This window comes from Artibeus jamaicensis, unplaced genomic scaffold, assembly GCF_021234435.1.
Source record: "Artibeus jamaicensis isolate MK-2021 breed Jamaican fruit bat unplaced genomic scaffold, CSHL_Jam_final contig_402, whole genome shotgun sequence".
Classification (NCBI taxonomy): domain Eukaryota; kingdom Metazoa; phylum Chordata; class Mammalia; order Chiroptera; family Phyllostomidae; genus Artibeus; species Artibeus jamaicensis.
The window spans coordinates 20860372-20885680 of NW_026521818.1; the positions used below are offsets into that span (position 1 = coordinate 20860372).

At 37.5% G+C, this 25309-nt stretch overlaps 1 protein-coding gene across 1 annotated transcript in view; it reads left to right on the forward strand.

The window, feature by feature from the left end:
- The window catches only part of LOC119043973 (cytochrome P450 3A12), a 47801-nt gene extending 24608 nt beyond the window's left edge, over positions 1–23193 (forward strand). Inside the window, exons 8-13 of the mRNA XM_053665339.1 lie at positions 3328–3455; positions 4760–4826; positions 10279–10439; positions 13310–13536; positions 20368–20530; positions 23013–23193. Coding sequence (XP_053521314.1) covers positions 3328–3455; positions 4760–4826; positions 10279–10439; positions 13310–13536; positions 20368–20530; positions 23013–23108 — 842 coding nt within the window. The 3' untranslated portion in view covers positions 23109–23193. The remainder of the gene's footprint in view (positions 1–3327; positions 3456–4759; positions 4827–10278; positions 10440–13309; positions 13537–20367; positions 20531–23012) is intronic.
- The last annotated feature ends 2116 nt before the right edge of the window (positions 23194–25309 follow it).

Sequence of the window (25309 nt, forward strand, 5' to 3'; positions counted from 1 at the left end):
AAGGTTCCAGTTTCTCCACAACCTCACCAATGCTTGGTTGACATTTTCTCTGTTTTTGATTATGGCCATTCTAGTGGGTATAAAATGGTATCTCATTGTGGTTTTGATTTGCATTTCCCTAAAGACTAAGGATATTGAGTAACTTTTTACATGTTTTGGGGCCATTTTTATATCTTTTTTAGATAAATGTGTATTAAAATTATTTGCCCACATATAGTTAGTTGGGTTGTTTCTTTTTGTTGTTAAATCATAAGAGTTCTTTATTTATTATAGATAAAATTTCTTATTAGATATGTGATTTGAAAAGTGTTTCCTATTCTGTGTCCTTTACTTTCTTGATATGTGTCCTTTAAAAGATAAAATTTTTAATTTTGATAGTGTACAATTATATATTTTTTTCTTTCATTGACTGTGCTTTGGTGTCATATTTAAGAATCCACTGCCAAAACTGTCATGAATAATTACTCCTTTGGTTTTCTTATAAATGTATATATTTTAGCATTTATTTTTAGTTCTTTGATCCATTTTAATATTGTTTTTATATATGATGTAAGAGTTCAACTTCATTCTTTTGTGTGTAGCTATCTAGTTGTGACAGCACCATTTATTAAAATGATATTTTCATAATGAATCATCTTGGAACCCTGCTCAGAGTTCAGTTGACCATAAGCACAGGGGTTTATTTCTGGACTCTAAATTATACTCCATTGATCTGTATGCCAGTCCTTATGCCAGTACCACATTGCACTGATTATTATAGATTTGTGGTAAGATTTGAAATCTGGAATTGGAGTTCTGCTACTTAAAGTTTTTTTCCCCCAGATTTGTTCTAACTATTCTGGGTCCCTTTCAATTTCATAAAATTTAAAATTTATCTGGTTAGTTTGTACAAAGAATTGTAGAAGCTAGGATTCTAATAGGAAATGCATTAAAACTGTAGATTGATTTAGGGAGTTTTGCCTTTTTTGGCAATATTAAATTTCCTGTTGGGAGAACATGGATGTTTTTCTATTTACTTAGATCTTTAATTTATTTCAACAATGTTTTGCAGTTTTCAGAGTACAAGTTTTGCATTTGTTTCATTAAAGATTTTTTACTAAAAGGCAGAAAACTGTACTTGAACAACAATTAAAATGGAAAAAATTAAGTGTTTTAAGTACTAAGTATTGGTTTTAAGTATATATTCTAAGTATTCTGTTTTTCTGTATGTTGTGAATTGAACTATTAATTTCACTTTTAGATTGTTTATTGCAGTTTGTAGAAATACAATTGATCTTGTTTTTTGAATTTCTACTGAAACTATAATTAGTTCTAATAGGTTTTTAGTGGATTTTTAAGGATTTCTATATACAAGATTACACTATCTGATGAAAGAGATAGTTTTACTCCTTCATTTCATATATCAATACCCTTTTTTTTTCTTGTGTGTTTCCACTGGTCAGAGCCTCTACTACAATGTTAAATAGAATAGGTGAGAGAGGCATCCTTGCCTGGGTCCTAAACTTAGGGGAAGCATTCAGGCTTTCACTATTAAGTATGGTGTTAGCTATGGGTTTTTCATAGATGTCCTTCATTAGGCTGGGGAAATTTCTTTCTATTCTTATTTTGTTAAGTGCTTTTTAAAAATTACAAAATGGTATTGGAATTTGTCAAATGCTTTTTCCATATCTACTGAGAACATCATATGGTTTTTGTTTTTTATTCTATTGATATGGTATATTATACAACTTGCTAGCCTGGGATAAACCCCAAATGATTATGGTGCATACTTCTTTTCATATTTCTGGATTGAGTTTGCTAGTATTTTGTTAAGGATTAATGCATCTATGTTCATAAGATATGCCCATCTGTAGCTTTCTTTTCCTGTGATATCTTTGTCTGGTTTTAGTATCAGGGTAATACTGGCCTTGTACAATGAGTTTAGAAGTGTTCATTTTCCTTTTACCTTTAGAAGAATTTGTAAAAATTAGTGTCTATTCTTCCTTAAACATTTGGTGGAATTCACCATTGAAGCCATCTGGACGTTAGCTTTCTTGGATGGGTAGTTGTTTGATTACTAATTCAATCTTATTACATGCTATAGGTTTATTCAGATTGTCTATTTCTTTTCTGAGGCAGTTTCTATAGTTTGTGTATTTATATAAATTTGTCCATATCATCTAAATTATCTGAATTGTTCATAATATTTCTATATAGTTCTTTTAAAAATATCACTAGTAATCTCCCTTTTTTCATTTTTCACACTAGTAATTGAAATGTTCTTTTTCTTTATTCTTGGTCAATTTATCTAAATGTCCTTAAAGAATCATCTTTTGATTTCAGTATTCTCTGTTGTTTTTATTCTTTATTTTATTAGTTTTTTTTCTCTCATCTGTATTATTTCCTTTAACTGTTTTCTTTGGTTTTGTTTGCTCTTTTTTCTCAATGTGTTAAGGGGGGAAATGTAGTTATCGATTTGAGATCTTTGTTTGTTTTTTTTAAGTGTAGGCATTTATAGCTATAAATTTCTCTCTGAGTGCCACTATTGTTACATCTATGAATTTCGGTATGTTATGTCTCAATTTGTATTAATCTCAAGGTAATTCCAAGTTACCCATTTGATTTCTTCTACAACCCATGGATTTTTAGAAGGCTATTTTTTGAATTTCCATGTATTAGTGAGTTTCCCAATTTTCTGTCTGCTATTGATTTCTAATTCCATTCCATTGTGGTCAAAAGACATACACCATATATTACTATCCTAACCACCAATTCATTAAAAAATATGTTTTGGCTAATATATTACTATACAATGCATATTTCTTATAAAATTTTCAAAAATATTAAAAAAACAAGTTTTATATTTAAAAAGTTTAAAAAACAATTAAATTTAAACAAAAATTTAATTATAGGTTTCTCACCTATAATTAAACACTCAGATACAATCATTGTTGACATTTTGGTGTCTAGTGTTCTACTGTGTCCATGCATGTGCATCTGACTACTTCTTGAACACTGAGATTAATTAAAGTCTCAGACTCTGGTCTAGTTTATTCAAGGACAGTCTTGTTCAATAGATAAAATGCAAAGCCATTCAGGAATGTAATACTGTTTCTTTAGTCACCCAAAAGATGAGAAAGGGGCTGCCGATCTCACTGCTACTGTGATGGTCCTTGTATGTGGACTTGCCCTTGCTCAGCCATGGGCTTAGAAGTCTGAGCAAAGGTCATAGAGGGAATGGCTCCTTGCTAAGAAGCCTGGTGTCTTTTACTGTTCAGATTAGAAGAGAAAATTATAATTGCTCCAGGTGTATTTGTATTTTCATTGTGCTTTCTTTTTTTCTTACAGTGCTCTTTCCATTCCTTACCCCAATTTTTGAAGTATTAAATATTCATCTGTTTCCAAAAAGTGTTACTGATTTTTTCATAAAAACTGTAGAAAGAATGAAAGAAAGTCGCCTCCAAGATAAACAAAAGGTAAAATCTGGTGGTGGTTACATGAAAGTGTTCCCTTTTTGATAATTTATTGAGCTGTATACATATAATTTGTGCACTTCTCTTATTTTGGATGGGTAGAGAACTCTAGGTTTATAGGATGAAAGTTATATAAAATTTTGTAGGGAATAAAGAAGGTAGAGTTTGGGAAAGGAAAAAGGAAAATGAGTCAGAGAGACAATGTTTGAAATATAACAATGGTTAGTATGTCACCACATGAAAATTTTTGAGATTTTTTTCACATAAAACATACAACTTCCTTTCAATAAATTATGAAAAAAAGAAGTGCTATTTTACAATTATTTTTCTTGTATTCTCATTTCCCCAGGCCTTAAACTGGCACAGAATCATCACTTCCAAGCCTCTTACTTTACACATTCTGCAATGAAGGCCCCATGAGGCACCTGACAGAGTGTACACACTCTGTTAAGTCTGAGCCTGCTCAGAGACCGAGAGGGCAGGAGTCTTCTCTGGGCCTTGAGGTTACAAGCTGGCCAACCCAGCTTTGCCTTCATGGACCTGGAGGCCAGCACAAGAATGTCTGCAAGTCATGGTGATAGGGTTAGTTACCCCAGGATTTCACTGAACATTGTGGAGAGTTCTGGGATGGTGGGGCATTTGAAACTGATCACAGAAAAAGCACCAATAAACTCTTCAAGTGTTGGGAGGTTAATCTATGTGGCCATTAATGAAAAATTAAGGCTAGAAAAAAATTGAGGACAGCAATTTGTGTGCGTGTGTGTGTGTGTGTGTGTGTGTGAGAGAGAGTGTGTGTGTGTGAGCAAGCAGGTGTGACAAGAGAGAGAGAGCAGGCAGTTTTTGACCAGGAAACTGTGTTCAAAAGTGAGAGAAGCCAAAAATCAGAGAGAGTGAGGACCAGAAAGCAGTTGAATTTTGGCTGAATTTCTCCCAGAAGAATATCCTGCTCTCCGAGATTGGTAGCTGGATGTTTGTGCTCATTGATAACTCAGCAGTAGTAAGACTTCTGGACTTAAAGGGGCCTATTATACAGCATAGTGAATATAGTCAATAACATAGCAATACCTGTAGACCAGGTGGGTACTGGAAATGTTCAGGGGAACACCTTGTAAAGTATATGATTGTCTCACCACTATGTTGCATGCATAAGATAATACAAAATAGCATTGAATATAAGCTGTAATTGAAAAATACATTTGAGAAAAATACAGGGATCATAATATTAGAAAAAATACAGTACTGCACTCTTGATTTATTTCTGACTTCACAAGTGACTACGTCAATGTAATTTTTCCTTCTGCTTTCAGCACCGAGTGGATTTTTTGCAGCTGATGATTAACTCGCAGAATGCCAAAGAAATAGACTCCCATAAAGGTAAACAAGGCATGTTCAGAGGGCCAGGGATGGGGACACTCAAATGTTCTGAAAATGTGCATGAAGTTTTCTATGCAGATAAGAATTTCTGCCAAATTGAAGAATGGCAGATACTTGGGTATAAATGGTAGCCAGAGGCACTTTCTAGAAGCAGGAAGGTGTGACTTTATTCAAATCTTAAAGGGTACCATAAACAAGAATTTTATGCCCAGAAGTCAGTCAGTGGCCTGTGGTCACCTATATCAGAACCTCTGTGGAGCTTGTTTCCAATGTCTAGTCTCTGGCTTCATCCAGCAGCATGGACATTTGCATTATGACTTCATCAAATCAGGCAGGATGACTGGAGCTGAGCAATAAAAAAATAAATGTATGATTAAATTATTAAGTATTAGTAAGTATTAAATTATTAACTAAAATTTAATTATGAAAAAAGGGACTTCAGACATACTGCACCTCCTCACACAACCAAAAGAAGGACAACAACAAATTTTAAAACAAAAACAACCAGAAAATTGAACTGTATGGAAGTCTGACAACCAAGGAGTTAAAGAAGAAATATTCAACCAGACCAGTAGGAGGGGCAGAGACAGGCAGCCAAGTGGAGAGGACTCATGGCAAGGCAGCGGCTGGCAGACCACGGTGGGCAAGACTGTGGCTGGTGGGCAAGGTGGTGGCTGGTGAACCAGGCAAGGTGACAGATTGCAGATGGGTGGTCCCACATTCATGTGCAGATAAACCAGGAGGAACAACTAGAGAGTGAGACATACCACACAACCAAGAGTTCAAGCATGGAGAAATAAAGCCTCAAACCTCTGATTGAAAACACCAGTGGGAGTTGAGGCAACAGCAAGAGAAACTCGCAGCCTCACAGGATAGTTCATGGGAGAGACCCACAGGGTCCTAGGATGTACACAAACCCACCTGAGAATCAGCACCGGAAGGGCCTGATTTGATTGTGGGTAGCAGGGGAAGTGACTGGAAACCAGTGGAGAGTAGAGCAAGTGGCAGTGTTCCCTCTTGGACCCCTCCCATACAGACAGCATCACAATGTAGCAACATGGGTTGCCCTGCCCTGGTGAACACCTAAGGCTCTGCCCCTTACTAAGTAACAGGTGCACCAAGACAAAAAAAAATCGCCCAAATTAAAGAACAAGTCAAAGCTCCAGAAAAAATACCACTAAGCAACAAAGAGATAGCCAACCTATCAGATGCACAGTTCAAAACACTGGTAATCAGGATGCTCACAGAAATGGTTGAGTACAGGTAAAAAATAGAGGAAGAAGTGAAGGCTATGGAAATTGAAACGAAGAAAAATGTAGAGGGAACCAACAGTGAATGGCAGGAAACCAGGACTCAAGTCAACAGTTTGGAATAAAAGGAAGAACAAAAAGTTCAACCAGAGCAGAATGAAGAAAAAAGAATTCAAAAGAAATGAGGGAAGTCTTAGGAACCTCCAGGACAACTTTAAACATTCCAACATTCAAATCATAGGTGTACCAGAAGGAGAAGAGGAAGAGCAAGAAATTAAAAGCTTACTTGAAAAATAATGAAGGAACTTTCTCCAATCCAGAAATGGAAATAGACTTCCAGGAAGTCCAGGAAGCTCAGAGAGTCCCAAAGAAGTTGGACCCAAGGAAGCGCACACCCCACAGGAACATCATAATTACATTAACCAAGATTAAAAATAAAGAGAGAATCTTAAAAGCAGCAAGAGAAAAGGGGACAATTACCTACAAAGGAGTGCCCATAAGACTGTCAGCTGATTTCTCAAAAGAAACCTTTCAGGCAAGGAGGGACTTGAAAGAAGTATTCCAAGTCATGAGAGGCAAGGATCTACAACCAAGATTACTCCATCCAGCAAAGCTATCATTTAGAATGGAAGGGCAGATAAAGTGCTTCCCAGATAAGGTCAAGTTAAAGGATTTCATCATCACCAAGCCCTTATTATATGAAATGTTAAAGACATTTATCTAAGAAAAAGAAGATCAAAACTATGAACAGTAAAACAGCAACAAACTCACAGTTATTAGCAACTGAACCTAAAATGAAAACAAAAACAAACTAAGCAGACAACTACAACAGGAATAGAATCACAGAAATGGAGATCACATGGAGGGTTATCAGTGGGGGATTTGGTAGAGAAAGAGGGGGAAAATGTACAGAGAATAAGTAGCATAAATGGTAGGTAGAAAACAGACAGGGGGAGGTTAAGAATAGTATAGGAAATGTAGAAGCCAAAAAACTTATATGTATGACCCATGGGCATGAATTAAAAGGGAGGAATGTGGGTGGGAGGGGGTGTGCAGGGTGGAGGGGAATAAAGGGGGAAAATAGGTCAACTATAATAGCATAATCAATAAAACATGTGAAAAATTTGTGCGTTTACGTAATGGAATACTATGCAGCAGAAAGAAGGAGCTCCTACCATTTGCAATAGCATGGATATAACTGGAGAGCATTATACTAAGTGAAATAAGCCAGGCGGTGAAAAACAAATATCATATCATCTCAACTTTAAGTGGAACCTAATGAACAAAGCAAACAAGCAAATAAAGTATAGCCGGAGACATTGGAATTAAGAACAAGCAGACAGTAACCACAGGGGAGATGGGAGGGGATAATGGCAGGGGAGGATGAAGGGTTTTCAGGAACAACAATAAAGGACACACGGACAAAACCAAGGAGTGGTGAAATCAGGGGATCGAGGTGGAGATGGCTGGGGTAGGGGGAAAGGTGTGGGGAGAGGGCAGAAAACTGTACTTGAACAACAATAAAATAAAATTAAAAAGAGGGTAGGAAGGATGCTACTAGCCAGAAGACATACAATATTCACAAAGAGAAAGAAAAGACTTCATCGCATTAGGAAGCACATTGCACACCTTGCACATTGCGGGTGCCTTTACTTGGACTCTAAATTATATTCCATTGATTTAATGCCTGACTAAAATTGTGTTCACCAGCTTAAGCTGCTGTAAAGTTTTGTTTTTTATTTGTAATTAACAAGTAACTTGTGGGGATGCCTTTAGAACTAAAAAAATATTCTGTTCCTCTTCAAACCTTCACTTACTAGCTTTATCATCCATAGATTGTTTTTGATGGAATTATTATTACTGTGATTGTTGCAAAATGATGACTTTCTAATTTCATCATTTCTTCTACTTTTATGAGTTTATGTTCCACTGTAAGGGGGAGCTTTTCATTTTATCTTATTTATTTATTTGTGTTTTGTTTATATCAATATGATCTCATATACAGCATCCAGCACAAATAACACCCCTTTTTATTACAAAATCCTTTATTACAAAATCATAAGCATGTAATTCTGTACCATAACACTCAAGCACACCACATGACATTTTAGGTGAAATGTTCAAATTTCAGAGAAGCCAAAAATTCAAAAATTTATATGGAACCATAAATGACCCTGAGTAGTAGCTGCTCTTTTGAGAAAGAAGAACAAAGTAGGAGGGATCACAATACCTGATATCAAACTGTATTACAAGGCCACTGTAATCAAAACAGCCTGGTACTGGCATAAAAACAGGCACATAGACCAATGGAACAGAACAGAGAGCCCAGAAATAAACCCAACTCTTTACAGTCAATTAATATTCAACAAAGGGGGCAGTAACATAAAATGGAGTAAAGATAGCCTCTTCAACAAATGGTGTTGGGAGAACTGGAGGGCTACGTGCAAAAAAATGAAACTTGAGTACCAACTTACGCCATACATCAAAATAAATTCAAGGTGGATAAAAGACTTAAATATAAGCTATGAAACCATTAAAGTCCTAGAGGAGAACACTGGCAGGAAAATCTCAGATATTTCATGCAGCAGCATTTTTACTGATATGTCCCCTAGAGCAAGGGACATAAAGGAAAGAATAAACAAATGGCATCTCATCAAAATAAAAAGCTTCCGCATGGCTAAAGAAAACAGTATTAAGATAAAAAGAGAACCAACTGTATGGGAAAATATATTTGCCAATGATACCTCAGACAAGGGTTTAATCTCCAAAATATACAAAGAATTTACATGACTCCACTCTAAGAAGACAAGCAACCCAATTAAAAAGTGGCCAAAGGACTTGAACAGATACTTCCCCAAGGAGGATATATAGAGGATCCAGAGATACATGAAAAGATGCTCAATATCATTAGCTATCAGAGAGATGCAAATTAAAACCACAGTGAGATACCACTTTACACCAGTCAGAATGGCCATCATAAACAAAGCAACAAACAACAAGTGTTGGAGAGGTTGTGGGGAAAAGGGGACCCCAGTTCACTGTTGGTGGGGTTGCAGACTGGTACAACCACTATGGAAAACAGTGTGGAATTTTCTCAGAAAACTAAAAATGGATCTGCCTTTTGACCCAGCAATTCCACTGCTGGGATTATATCCCAAGAGCCCTAAAATACCAATCCAAAAGAACCTATGCACCCCAATGTTCATAGCAGCACAATTTACAATAGCCAAGAGTTGGAAGCAACTTAGGTGCACGTCGGTAAATGAATGGACCAAAAAATTGTGGTACATTTATACAATGAAATTCTATGCAGCAGAAAAAAAGAAGGGGCTCCTACCCTTAGCAACAGCACAGATGGAACTGGAAAGCATTATGCTGAGTGAGATAAGCCAGGCAGGGAAAGACAAATACCATATGATCTCACCTTTAACAGGATCCTAAACAACACAAACAAGGAAACAAAATATTACCAAAGGCACTGAAATAGAGAACAGGGGGACAGTGACCAGAGGGAAGAGGGGAGGGAATTTCAGGGGGAAAAGGGGAAGGATTTACAGGAGCAAGTGTAAAGGATACATGGACAAAAACTAAGGGGGGTAGAAATGGGAGGGAGGTGGGGAGAACTGGGGGCTGGGCTGGGTTGGGAGTAAAAGACAGAAAACTGTACTTGAACAATAATTAAATAAATTTAAATATATAAATAATTGAATTTATTGAAGCTTTTAAAATGCAACTATATTAAAAGTAAAATAAAATCAAGCTCTGTGAAACAAACAAAGAAAAAAGATCCTTTAATTTTTCTCCACATAAGCCTTAGTATTGCAAACAATCTCAATTTTTTTCCCCAGGGGAGAATGCTACCCTATATTACTTGTAGCTGAGCTACTTTTAGGATTTTTCAGTAATGTACTGCATATGTTACAGAAAAATTCTATCTCTGGAACTGCCCAGCTGTATTAGTGGCAAGACTGACATGACTAAGAGCAGATGGCCAAGAATAATGCAGACATTCCAAAAACTAGATTGACTTTTTTTCTTTTTCTAGATCCATAAAATAAATATGAGAGTGTAAACCCCTTCCAATTTGATCTGAACTAATATCCATTTTTTTTCTACCAGCAATTTGGAGTTTCATATGGATTTATCATCATCTAAGTTGTGAGAATGTACATTTACCTAAAATGTCTTTCTTCTCCTTTTAGCTCTGTCTGATCTGGAGCTCATTGCCCAGTCTATTATCTTTATTTTTGCTGGCTATGAGACCACTAGCACTTCTCTCTCCTTCCTTATGTATTTATTGGCCACTCACCCTGATGTGCAGCAGAAACTGCAGGAGGAGATTGATGCCACATTTCCCAATAAGGTGAGTGGGTGATACCTGGAGAGGGAGGGAGAAAGTGAAACCTTGCAAGAGTTTCTCCTCACCACTTCCTAGGAAAATTTTTGCAAAGAGCATAAGCATCAGTTCTTTTACCTGTGCTAATTAGGAAGGATATAAAGAAGCAAAAATAAAGAAATATGGGTAATGTATGCTATTTATAGAAAATAAGATCTTTGAAAAAAGCTTTTTTTCTGGCATATCAGTTATCTGTTACCACAATAAATGTCAAGTGAGAATCAAAAAACCTCAGTGGCAATTAAAGATAAACATATATTGCTCAGGTGTCTGAATAGTTAGCTGTGTTGATACTGATTGGATTTTCTTTGATCTAGCCCTCAGTTGATCTGGCTGGGTGGTGCTGCTCTATACATCCTCCACATGTCTCCCATACTCCAGATAACTAACCTGGGTGTGTTCTCAAGTAATGGTCAAGGGAAAGAGCAAGAAGCCCAGTCATATGGGTACCTTCCAGAACTCTGCTTGCATCACACTTAGCCACATTCCATTGCTTCAAAGCAGGCCACATGGCCAATGCCAGCATTATAGTGGGAGGGTACCACAAAAGCAGGGTAGCACAAAGCAGGCCACATGGCCAATGCCAGCATTATAGTGGGAGGCTAAGGGCATGGACACAGGAAAGGGTGGAGAATTGGCACAACCACCCTTGGTAAACATTGCAGACTTGGAGAAGCCTGGTATACAGGAAAGAGCATAGGGTAGGAAATAGAAGACAAGGGTTTGTGTCCAGACTAATTTGGACAGGTTATATGACCTTTCTGAGCCACAGGTCTTTCAGCTATAAGGTAAAGATTTAGAAAGTATATTTCTTCTTTAGGAAAGCCCATATTGGGATTCTTTTGATAGCAATAACATGGAAAGGTCGCTAAGAGAAAGAGACTAGCTAAAGCACTGTGTTCTGCTTTTAAATAGTGATAATACAACAACAAAAACAGTACTAATAGCTAAATTTGCATCTTGATATACATGTCTCCAAGTGGCTTGTTTTAATGTGAATCTAATCTTTAAAAATTCTGTATTACTCAAGATAGGCTAGGTTATGTTTCAGTAACAGATTGGTCCTCAATTCTCAGTGGCTTTACATAGCAAGATGTAACTTCTAATGTTTATATGTCCAGCATGGATTGTCAGAGGAGCATGGGAGTAGGAATCTCTGCTCCACATAGTTACTAGGAAAAATAAGCTAAAAAGGCCCCACTTTCTTGTTGCTGCACTCTCCAGGATACAAGCCATTCATGTTGTTTGAAGAATAAAGAACTAGAGTAATTGCTCAGTAGGTTTCCATATGTTTTGACCCTGAATTGACATATGTCACCTCAGCTCACAGCCCATTCTCAAAGCTGGTTTTCCCTGACTTCAAGTGGGCTGAGAGATGCGGAGACTACATGGGTATTGCGCAAGCTGTGAATACTCTGCCACACAATCTATGAAGTGTCAACTCTAATTATCTCCATGTAACATATCAGAAAACTGAGCTATGGAGAGGTGAAATAACTCATACATGGGTCATGTAGTTAGTGGTGAAGAGGCCACTAACCACACCTTAGCCTCTACAATATTGCCTCTTCAATATAACACCAAGTGATACCAAATATTGCCCACCAAATATCTGTTTTCAGATATCTGACAAACCTGGAATTCTTTGTGGTTGAAAGAGACTAGCCTCTGGGGCTGTAGAGTCTTGTCTGAGATCTTCACAGTTTCCAGTCAACCCCTGAAGCAACAACTAGGAGACTGCTCCAGCAAGATATCATGGGGCTGAGTGGGGTTCCACCTGTTTATAACTTTTACTAGAATGAACTGTTTGCTCTGGTAGCTAGCATCCAGTCCCACCCTTCTGCCATATTTGCTTTAGAAAGGAACTCATTTTTCTCCAAATTATTTATAGTTTCTATAACTATATGATATAGTGTTTCTCTCCAAATTTTAATGAAATTTTTAAAATTTTTATTGCTGTTCAAGTTCAGTTTTCTGTCTTTTCCCCCAACCCCTGCCCACCATCCCAGGCTTCCCCACCTCCCTCCCCTGTTTCCACCCCCACCCTTGGTTTTGTCCATGTGTCCTTTATAGTTGTTCCTGTAAACCCTTCAACCTTTTCCCCCATTATCCCCTCCCCTCTCCCTTCTGGTTACTGTCAGTTGGTTCTTGATTTCAATGTCTTTGGTTATATTTTGCTTGCTTGTTTGTTTGTTGATTAGATTCCACTTGTAGGTGATGTCATATGGTATTTGTCTTTCACCACCTGGCTTATTTCACTTAGCATAATGCTCTCCAGTTCCATCATATATATCATCTAAAGAGTTAGCAAGCAGAATTTTTAAGTTTTATTATTTTTATTTTTTATTGTTGTTTCATTATAGCTCTCCTGCCTTTTTCCCCATTTCTCTCCTCTGTCCTCACCCTGGCACTCCCACAGTCAATCCCCACCCTCATTGTCCATGCCTGTGCAAGCATAATTTTTCAACTAAAAACCTTAATGTCAGATAGGAATTTTGCTCTTTTACATATTCTCTTTCCTTGGTACAGAAGTGTGACCTCTCTTTTTGAAAGGGTACAGTGACATTGGCATATTTCAGTTAAGAGTAAGAGGGATTTCAGGTCCTGTTCAGAGTATTGTCCCAAAGTCTCCCATAGACATAACTACTCCACACATCTCAATGGACTATTAAGCAAGTAAAAGGACATGATAGATATTAAAATGCCTATAAATCCTAAAGCCCTTTACCAATACAAGGTATCCTTTGGAGCTCCTAACATTTCTATAGAACTACATAGACTGAGTTGAAAGTTAATCTCAAACCTCAATTTATCAAAATCTCTTTTTTTCTTCCCAGGCACCTCCCACTTATGATGCCATGTTCCAGATGGAGTATCTTGACATGGTGTTGAATGAATCTCTCCGATTATTCCCAGTTCTTGGCAGACTTGAAAGAGTATGTAAGAAAGATGTGGAAATCAATGGGGTGCTCATTCCCAAAGGGACAGTGGTGATTGTGCCAAGCTTTATTCTTCACCGAGACCCAGAGTACTGGTCAGAGCCTGAGGAGTTCCAACCTGAAAGGTACTGGGCCTCTCAGAAAGGGAAACCTTCCTGATCTGGGCTGCTTGGGACATATATTGATGTCTGTTAGTACAGATGACAAACTTATGGTCATACAATCATTTATATGTACACATTTTTACTTTGCTTTTCTTTTTTGATTTTTTAATTTTGCTCAAGTACAATTGTCTCCATTTTTCCTCCACCACACTCCCCCATGCCACCAACCCCCAACTCCCACCCTCAACCCTCCCCTCCCCTATTGGCTTTGTCCATGGATCCTTTATACATGTTCCTTGATGACGATTACCCTACTTTCCCCCGTTATCCCACACCGCCCTCCCCTCTGGTTGCTGTTTGTTCTTTATTTCAATATCTTTGGTTATATTTTGCTTGCTTGTTTGTTTTGTTGATTGGTTTCATTTATAAGTAAGATCATATGATGTTTATCTTTTACCGCCTGGCTTATTTCACTCAGCACAATGCCCTCCAGGTCTATCCATGTTTCGAAGGGTAGGAGCTCCTTCTTTCTTTCTGCTGCATAATATTCCATTGTGTAAATGTACCACAGTTATTTGGTCCACCCATTCACTGATGGCCACTTAGGTTGCTTCCAGCACTTGGCTATTGTAAATTGTGCTGCTATAAACAGTGGGGTGCAGAGGGTTTTTCATTGGTGCTTCAGGATTCTTTTTTAAAAATATTTTATTTATTTATTTTTACAGAGAGGGGGAGGGAAGGAGAAAGAGTGGAAGAGAAACATTAATGTGGTGTTGCCTCTCATATGTCCCCTACTGGAGACCTGGCCTGTAACCCAGGCATGTACCCTGACTGGGAATTGAATCGGCGACCCTTTGCTTCAGAGGCCTGGGCTCAATCCACTGAGCTACACCAGCTAAGGCATGTTTCAGGATTCTTAGGGTATAATCTCAGCAGTGGAATTGCGTGGTCAAAAGGCAGTTCCATTTTTAAGTTGTTGTTTTTTTTAAGGAAATTCTGTTTTCCACAGTGGCTGCACCAGTCTGCATTCCCACCAAAAGTGCACTAGGATTCCCTTTTCTCCACAACCTCACCAACACTTGTCATTTGTTGATTTGTTTATGATGGCCATTCTGACCAGTGAGAAGTGGTGTCTCATTGTAATTTTAATTTGTATGTCTCAGCAGCTAGTGATGCTGAGTATCCTTTCATATGTCTCTGGGCCTTATATATGTCATAATTGAAGAAGTGTCTTTTCAGGTTCTTTGCCCATTTTTAAATTGGATTATTTGTCTTCCTGGAGTGGAATTCTTTATGTATTTTGGAGATCAAATTTTTGTCAGAGGTATTATTAGCAAATATATGTTCCCATATACTTGATTCCCTTTTTATTTTGCTAATGTTTTCTTTAGTCATACAAAAGCTTTTTATTTTGATGAGTTCTCATTTGTTTATTCTTTCATTTATGTCCCTTGCTCTAGGTGACATATAGGTGAAAATCTTGCTGCATGAAATAGATAACATTTTCCTGCATATGTTCTCCTCTATGACTTTTATGGTGTTATGACTTATATTTAAGTCTTTTATCCATCTTTGAGTTTATTTTTGTTTATGGTGGAATTTGGTGGTGAAATTTTATTTTTTTACCATGTAGCTGTAGAGATCTCCTAACACCATTTCTTGAAGAAGTTATTTTTACTCTTCAAGCATTTTATGCTTCTTCCCCTTTTGTCAAATACTAATTGACTATAAAGACCTGGGTTTATTTCTGGGCTCTATTCTGTTCTATTGATCTGCATTTCTGTTCTTATTCCAGTGCCATACTATTTTGATTACAGTGGCCTTATAATATAGTTTGATATTAGGTTTGTGATCCCTCCTACTTTGTTCTTTTTTTCTCAAAGTTGCTGTGCCTATTTGAGGTTGTTTATAATTCCATATAAATTTTTAAATGTTTGTTCTATATCTATGAAATATGTCATTGGTATTTTAAGAGAGACTGCCTTGAATCTATAATTGCTTTGGGTAGTATGGACATTTTGATAATGTTGATTCTTGCAATCCATGAACACAGTATATGCTTCCATTTATTTGTGTCTTTCTTAGTTTCTTTATTCAAAGTGTTGATTAGTTTTCTAAGTACAGGTTTTTTACCTCCTTTGTTAGTTTTATTCCTAAGTACCTTTTTTGTTGTTGTTGTTGTTGGTGTTGCTATGGCAAATGGGATTTTTTCCCCCTGATTTCTGTTTCTGGTATTTCACTGTTGGTGTACAAAAATGTCTTTGATTTCTGAATATTGACTTTGAACCCTGCTGTTTTGCCAAACTTGCTTAATAGGTTGAGTAGTTTTTAGGTGGAGTGCATAGGGTTTTCTATGTACAGTATCATATCATCTACAATCAGTGACAGTTTTACTTCCTCCTTTTCAATTTGGATGCCTTTTATTTCTCTTTCTTGTCTGATTGCTGTGGCTAGGACTTCCAATACTATGTTGAACTGAAGTGGTGAAAGCAGACATCCTTGTCTTGTTCCTGATTTTAGTGGGAAAGCTTTTAGTTTTTCCCTGTTGAATATGATATTAGGTGTAATTTCTCATATATGGCCTTTATCATGTTGAAGTATGCTCCTTTTACTCCCACTTTACAGAGTCTTTTTTAATCACAAACAGGTGCTGTGCCTTATTATCAAATGCTTTTTCCTCATCTATTGATATGATCATGTGAGTTTTGTCTTTCATTTTGTTTGTGTGATGTATTATGTTTCTTTTTTTAAATATATTTTATTGTTTATGCTATTACAGTTGTCTTCACTCCCCACCACCCCATACTCCCTCTCCCACCCACATTCCCTCACCCCTTTAGTTCATGTTCATGCATCATACATAAAAGTTCTTTAGCTTCTACATTTCCTATACTATTCTTACCATCCCCCTGTCTATTTTGTACCTACCATCTATGCTACTTATTCTCTATACCTTTTTCTTCTCTCTGGTCACCCACTCCCCTGTTGATAACCCTCTATGTCTCCATTTCTGTGGTTCTGTTTCCTGTTCTACTTGTTTGCTTAGTTTGTTTTTGTTTTAGGTATGATTGTTAATAATTGTGAGTTTGCTGTCATTTTACTGTACATATTTTTTATCTTCTTTTTCTTAGATAAGTCCCATTAACATTTCATATAATAGGGGCTTGGTGATGATGAACTCCTTCAACTTGACCTTATCTGAGAAGCACTTTATCTGCCCTTCCATTCTAAATGAAAGTTTTGCTGATAGAGCAATCTTAGATGTAGGTCTTTGGATTTCATGACTTGGAATACTTTTTCCCAGCCCCTTCATGCCTGTAAGGTCTCTTTTGAGAAGTCAGCTGACATCTGATAGGAACTCCTTTGTAAGTGATTGCCTCCTTATCTCTTGCTGCTTCCAGGATGCTGTCCTTCATTTTATCTTGGGTAATGTAATTATGATGTGTCTTGGTGTGTTCCTCCTTGGGTCCAATTTTTTGGGGGACTCTCTGAGCTTCCTAGATTTCCTGGGAGTCTATTTCCTTTGCCAGATTGAAGAAGTTCTTCTTCATTATGCATTCAAATAAGTTTTCCACTTGTGGCTGTTCTTCTTCCCCTTCTGGTACCCCTATAATTTGGATATTGGAATGTTTAAAGATGTCCTGGAGGTTCCTAAGCCTCTCCTCATTTATTTGAATTCTTGTTTCTTCACTCTTTTCTGTTTGGTTGTTTATTTCTTCCTTCTGGTCCACTCCATTGACTTGAGTCCCAGTTTCCTTTCCATCACTGTTGGTTCCCTGTGCATTTTCCTTCACTTCACTTATTGTAGCCTTCATTTTTCATCTAATTTGCAACCAAATTTAACCAATTCTGTGGGCATCCTGATCACCAGTGCTTTGAATTGTGCATCTGGTAGTTTTGCTATCTTTTGGTCACTTAGTTGTATTTTTTCTGGAGCTTTGATCTGTTCTTTCATTTGGGCCTTTTTTTTTTTTGCCTTGACATGCCTGTTATGTAGTGGGGGGTGGAGCCTTAGGCATTCCAGGGGGCAACCCAGTTGCTGGGTTGTGATGCTGTATGTGGGGGAGAGGTCCGAGAGAGAACAACGGTGCTTGCTCAGCTCTCTGCTGGATTTCAGTCACTTCTTCTGCTTTCCCCAAGCACACTGGGTCCTTCTTGTGCTGATTTCTGTATGGGTGGGTTTGTGTATGTCCTGGATCCCTGAAGGTCTCTCTAACACACTCTTCTGTGGGTCCAGGGGGTGTTCTCAATTGGTGTCTTGAGGCTTTAATTTCCGGCACTGGATCCCTGGGTTGTGGGGTTTATCTCATTCCCCAGTTTTGCCTGGTTTATCTGTGTGAGAATGTGGGACCACCCATTTTGCCAGCTATGTTGTGTGCCATGCCCCTCCACAATTTGCCACCTCACTGGGTCCACCAGCTGCCATTGGGTTCCTGGGTCCTCCAGCCACAGCTTTTTGTGCTGAGACCCCTCTCCACTCAGCCACTGGATTCTGCCCCTTCTACTGGTCTGGATGAATGTGTCTACTTTATCTCCTTGGTTGTCGGACTTCCATACAGTTCAACTTTCTGTCAGTACTGGTTAATTTTTTTGTTTCTAAATTTTTGTTGTTCTTATTTTGGTTGTGCGAGGAGGCACAGTGTATCTACCCATGCCTCCATCTTGGCCTGAAGACCGTATTATGTTTCTTAATTTGTGAATATTGTACCATTCTTGCATCCCTGGGATGAATTCCACTTGATCATGGTGTATGGTCTTTTTAATGTACTGCTGGATATAGTTTGTCAATATTTTGTTGAGGATTTAGGCATCTAAATCCTCAATGTTCATCGATGATATTGGCCTGTAGTTTTCTTTTTTTGTTGTGTCTTTATCTGGTTTTGGAATTAGGATGATGCTGGCTTTGTAAAAACAGTTTAAGTGTCTTCCCTCTTCTTGGATTTCTTGGAATAATCTGAGAAAAATCGGAGTTAGCTCTTCCTTAAAAGTTTTGTAAAATTGTCCCATAAAACTGGCCAGTACAAGGCTTTTGTGTGCTGGGAGTTTTTTGATTACTGCTTCAATTTCATCAGCTGTTATTGGTCTGTTCAAGCTTTCTGTTTCTTCTTCATTCAGTTTTGAGAGATTATATTTTTCTAGAAATTTGTCCAATTTACCTTGGTATTCAAATTTCTTGACATATAATTGTTTGTAATAATTTCTTACAATCCTTTTTATCTCTGTGCTATCTTCCATCTTTCATTTCTGGTTTTGTTTATTTGTGTCCTCTCTCTTTTTTTTCTTGATGAGTCTGCTTAAAGGCTTGTTGATTTGTCTATCTTTTCAAAGAACCAGCTTCTGGATTTATTGATCTTTTGGGTTGTTGTTTTAGTGTCTATGTTTTGTAATTCTGCTCTGATCTTGGTGATTTCCTCCCTTCTACTTGCTCTGGGCTTGGTTTGCTGTTGTTCCTGCAGTTCTTGTAGATGTAGGGTTAGGTTGTTTGTTTGAAATGTTTCCATATTGTTTAGGTAGTCCCATATTGCTATTAACTTCCCTCTCAGGACTGCCTTTGCTGTGTCCCATAAGTGTTAGACTGTTGTGTGTTCATTTTTACTTGTTTCCAGAAACATGTTGATTTCTTCCTTTATCTCATTATTAACTCTTTCATTGTTTAATAGAATGCTATTCAATCTCCATGAAATTTGAGTGTTTTTTAGCTTTTTTCTTGAGGTTGGTTTCTAGTTTCAGGCTCTTGTGGTTTGAGAAAATGCTTGATATTATTTAAATTTTCTTCAATTTGTTGAATTCCTTAATATAATTGAATATTGAGGAGTCAAATTTGAATAAAGCTGGGTGTAATCTTCAAGTAATTGACAGCCTAGTGGAACAGATATACAAGGAAATCAGTGATTACACTAGAATAGAGGAGCATCATACAACCATGTAAGTCATATGATTAAGCTATTCAATAGGAGAGAGAGACAATAGAGGATAGGTCAGAGAAGGGGAAGGAAGAAAAACAAAACTAGCAACTTAACTAATGGGAAGTATTATTCTTGCTTCCTTCCTGCATGAGTGTGTGACCAACATGAGTTTTATGGAGCAGGATCCTACTTTTCCTTCAGTTAGTCTCATTTACTACTTGCCTTCCAGAGTATGAATACCTCAACACCCTGAATGTACATTAGTGTTTAAAGGTAAATTTTTAGAGATTAAACCTTTGTCTGAGGTATCATTGGCAAATATGATAGCATGGATGGAACTGAAAAGCATTATGCTAAGTGAAATAAGCCCGGTGGTGAAAGACAAATACCATACAATCTCACCTTTAACAGGAACCTAAACAACAAAATGAACAAACAAGCAAAACATAACTAAAGACACTGAAATAGAGAACAAGCTGACATTGACCAGAGGGGAGAGGGGAGGGAATTTCAGGGGAAAGGGGGAAGGGTTTACAGGAATAAGTATAACGGACACACAAACAAAAACAAGTGGGCCGGGAAATGGGAGGTAGGTGGGGAGGGCTGAGCTGGGAGCAAAAGGCAGAAAACTGTACTTGAACAATAATTAAAATTTAATTAATTAATTGATTAAAAATAAAGAGTGAGAAAAAAGGTAAATTTTCCTTTAAACAGTATTCATATCATCTCTTCAATGAGACTAAAATCTCCTATAGGGTAAAGGGAATGGAAAAGATTGGTGGCTTACAATTCTCACAACAAAATAACCAGAGCAGGATCTCACTGACTAGTCCACACAAGTAGCCCGTGTACTACTGGTTGAGGAGCCTAAGTGAGAACCTCAAACATGTAGCTCTTGTGATGTTCATGTTTTGATAATTGTTTTCATCTACTGTTGTGGAACCAGGTTCAGTAAGTCAAACAAGGACAACATAAATCCTTATGCATACATGCCCTTTGGAAATGGACCCCGGAACTGCATTGGCATGAGGTTTGCTCTAATGAACATGAAGCTTGCTGTCATCCGAATTCTGCAGGACTTCTCCTTCAAGCCTTGTAAAGAAACACAGGTCAGACTCTTAATACATTCCCACTCTGCATAAATAATGCTTGACCGATAGTTTTTCTTAAACAGATACATATATATATATACATACGTGTATTGTATATGTATACATGTATATATGCATATATATGCATGACTGTGCTCATTCATTGTTTAATAATTTATCCTTTTGGCCAGAGAATCTGCAGTCATCTGTGACCTTTAAGATCCTGTTATTCTGGAGTGCTAAGTCTGTGATTTATAAATACCCAACTATAAAGACCATCTAGAGTTAATGCAGTTAGTGTGACATGATGATGCAGAGTCCTTTGAGAAAAGTTTAAATTTGGTTTGAAGTCCACTGGAAGGGAGTGGAAGCACTGTGCACAGCCCTGAAGTGCAATGATAATAATGGGTCATGGCTTTTGAACGCTGTTCTTCTTTACCAGAAGATAGGCTAAGCTGTGGTAGTGGTTCTCAACCCCTGGCTGAACAATGAAATCAGCAGGGAGCTTTGAAAAATCCTATGCCTAGGTCATCTCAGGTTCTAAAATAACTCATCTTGTGTGGGTTTAAAAGCACTTCCTTTAGTTCTCATGTGCAGATGAAGTTGAGAATCACTTGTTAAAGCATTTCTGCCTGATGTACTGAACTCCCACAGTCCAGGGCCATCTGGCTACTTGCACCCTCCTTCTGAGAACCCTTCTGCAATCAAGTTGGGATTGTTTATATCTTAATAAGAGCTCTCTCACGTTCTTGCTCTACTCCTCATTCTGTTCTCATCCTTCAAGTCCTAGTTCACTCCCAAAGCCCCTCCAGGAGCCTTCTCCATCAAGTCTGGAGCCCATTCTGTACTCTGTTCTGTTATTGCTACTGCAGGCTGTTATCATCAGTCATACCATCTCACCTAACTCTTTATAATTAACTCATCCAGTTTGGTTCTTTGTGTTTTCTTTGTACCTAAGAATGTCTTTAACTCTAGCACCTCATTTTATTCTTTTCATAAATTCCCAGTGGTGCCTTATGTCATTCAGGAAATACTTGAAGAGTTTTGTGGTTTTTTTTTTTTTAGTTAATCTGGAGATTTGGATACAAATTTTAAATGATTTAATTAGAAAAATTTAGGGTGGGTGGGCTGGGATGGGAGTAAAAGACAGAAATATGTACCTGAACAACAGTTAAAAAATAAATTAGACAAGAAAAACAACAAACAAAAAAAGAAAAATTTAACAAATAACATTTGCAGTGTGCTTTTTCTATGTGTATTAGTCTGTGTACAGGGAAGGGATATACATTCCATTTGAAATTATAAAATAAAAAGGTTTTATGTTAATAGAATGAACTGGAATCTCTCTTCTGAAGAAGATACAAAATAGCTGCTATTGTCTCATATCAAGCAAGGCCCTATAATAAGGCTTATTTCTAGCACTTATACATTTATTATGTATGCGGCTCCTTCCCTTAAGTAGGCTCTATGAGAGAAGAGGTGGAGAAGGAAGGTGGTTTGCATCTTATTTGTGGCTTTGGGCAGCTGTGTAGCAGTCCTGAAAGTGTGTAAAAACAGGGCCTCAGCCCTGAGGGGCAGTGGGCCTCTGGTATACCTGGGGTGAGGCAGACACTCTCTGCAAGCTCCCAGTCATCAATGGCTGGTGCTTCTCACCCTTCATGACAATTTTCTTGCCCTTCAGTCAATTGAGATCAGAAGGTTACTATATTGGTAGCTCCCCCAACACTGAAGAAGTGACTGAGTGAGAATGGAGATAAAAAATTAGTCTGTTACTTCATAGAAGAATATTATTTGAGTCATTCATTCATTAAGTAGAGAATTTTTATTTTTGAGTATTTCAGGATCATTTGTATTGATTGTTGATAACACTGTATATTTACTGAAGAGCTTTTAATAAAAAGAAAAGTGAAGTAGAGAAAATCAGAATAATGTATGGTCTTCAAAAAGTCACCATTTATATTATACTTGAGAGCCAGGAGATACTAGAAAACAGGCACGAAGTTTCACAAAGAGCTTTTCCCTTCACAAAACTGGAAGGTTTCCACTGGGTTAGATGACTGTGCCCTAGAAGTTGAGGATGACCCATACAATGAAAACATGTAATACATATTCAGGATTACTTTGCACACAAAATTAACTCTATATGAATTTTCCAAATAGCTCGCCAGAATGCCAAAGAATCTGGCTTTAAGAACTCATTGTTTTTACTTAAAGTTTTTTTAAAATAAAAAACAAACACAAAACAACATAATTTTGTCTCTGGCCTGGCACAGAATAGTTGCTATATTGATATTTTCTTCAAAGTATGTATCAATGAATGATTTTACTGACCAGTCTCGACACAGCTTACCACATAAGTAAAAAGAATCAGAGATATATTATGCTAAGGTAATTTTATGTAGTTGTAAAGCATTATCATCCTCTACATATCTCATCTATTTTGCTTCTGTTTTGACAGTGCTTCGTTAACTCATTCTCATATGCTATTTAACATTTGCAGATCCCTCTGAAAGTAGAATCTCAAGGAATTACTCAACCACAAAAACCCATTGTTCTAATGGCTGAATTGAGAGATGGGACTGTAAGTGGAACCTGAATTTCACCTTGTTCTTCAAGGGAGCTGCGTCCGTGGCACCTGAGATCTTGATTACTTTGTGAATAAAACCCAGAAATGAACTTAACCTACTGTACTTGATAAATAACCAGGGATCCTGTATATTCATTTATTTTCCCAGTGTCTGCATAGAGTATTATGTATTGGATATTATAGGGGAGGTGAGTAAATAAGTGCCAGATATAGCAACCCATCTTATTGGATTCTGATTACACTATCTTCATCCATCCCCACTTAATACCATCTACTTTTCCTTAGCACTAATCAAGAATAGAAATTTCTTTACAATTTCACCAACAAACTTTAATGGAAACGAGAATTATTGTGGTAAAGGTAGTAGTGACATTTTTTAAAAATTTTATTTAGTTATTTTTTTCAAGTACAGTTTTTTGTCTATTTCTCCCATCCCAGCCCCCCCTGCCCCATCTCCCCACCTCCCTCCCACTTCCTCCCCCCTAGACCTCATCTCTGTGTCTTTCACACTTGCTCCTCAAAATCCCTCTCCTTTTTCTCCCTTAAATTACCTTGCCTCTCCCCTCTGGTCACTGCCCACTTGTTCTCTATTTCAGCATCTTTGTTTTTATTCTGTTTGCTTGTTTGTTTTGCTGTTTAGCTTCCTGTTAAAGGTGAGATTATATGGTATTTGTCTTTCAATGCCTGGCCTATTTCACTCAGCATAATGCTTTCCAGTTCCATCCATGTTGTTGCAAAGGGTAGTAGTAGTGACATTTTTATCAAATGTTTTATGTTAAATATTCTACATTCTGTATTAGAAGAGATAGAAATATTCTCAATAAATATCTCTTCATAATAGTATTATCTGATGCTTTTGTGCACCATGGGGGAAATCTATAGAACAAAAATCAGTGGGAGCCAGTGACTAAACAGTCACTGGTTGCATAGGGCCTTTTTCAGAATTCCAATTTGATATATTAAGGTAGGTGAGGGGAAAAGGGTGGCACAAGGTCTGGCTACATAGAGGAGGATTGATCAAATAAGTAAATGTATTGTAGATAATGGAAACCACGCTCCTCATTATTGGAGAAGAATGTCACTGATTCAGAAAGAGAAAAAAACCTCATGAACCCTCTGGGCTCATAGATTGAAACTGAATATATTGTGTAAGTTCATGCTTTTCTATATAGCTAGGTAGATGTGTATGGGTGTGCATACATGACTGTGAGTACACACATATAAAGGTGTAGGGTTCCAACAGTTATCCTGATGGGAACGTAATGATTACCACTGCTAGTTGGTGTGGTAGTTGAGAGAGAAAACTTTCCCTGAATGCATTAACCAGATCTGACACTTACAAGCTGGGTGTCCTAGTTATTTAAACTTGACAAACCTCAGATTCTTCATCCGTGAAGCTGGGATGATAATAGTACCTACCTCATGGGGTAATTGTGAAAATTATAGAGGTTAACCAATATGAGACTCTGAGAATTATTTCAGGTACATGGTGAACCAACAGTACTGGCCATTGTCATTAAGATTCATATTTTTCTATGCACCCCAATGTTCATAGCAGCACAATTTACAATAGCCAAGAGCTGGAAGCAACCTAGGTGCACATCAGTAAATGAATGGATCAAAAAATTATGGTACATATACACAGTGGAATTCTATGCAGCACAAAGAAAGAATAAGCTCCTACCCTTTGCAACATCATGGTTGGAAATGGAAAGTATTATGCTGAGTGAAATAAGCCAGGTGTTGAAAGACAGATACCATATGATCTCATCTTTAATAGGAAGCTAAACAACAAAACAAACAAGCAAGCAAAATAAAAACACAGACACTGAAATAGAGAGCAAGGGGGAAGGGACTAGAGGGGAGAGGGGAGGGAATTTCAGGGGGAAAGGGGAAGGATTTACAGGAACTAGTATAAAGGACACATGGACAACAACTAAGGGGGGTGGAAATGGGAGGGAGGTGAGGAGCATGGGGGGTGTGGGCTGGGCTACTTAACAGAAAACTACTTAACAACCCTTGTTTTAAAGGCTATTTTTGTCTTATACAACTATTGATACCCCAGCTGTTTTTTTGTTTCTATTTGCATGAAATATCTTGCAATTCATCTTTTTACTTTAAGTCTGTGTGTGTCTTTGGATCTGTAGTGAGTCTCTTGTAGGCAGCAGATGCACAAGTCTTGTTTTCTTCTCCATTCAGCCACCCTGTGT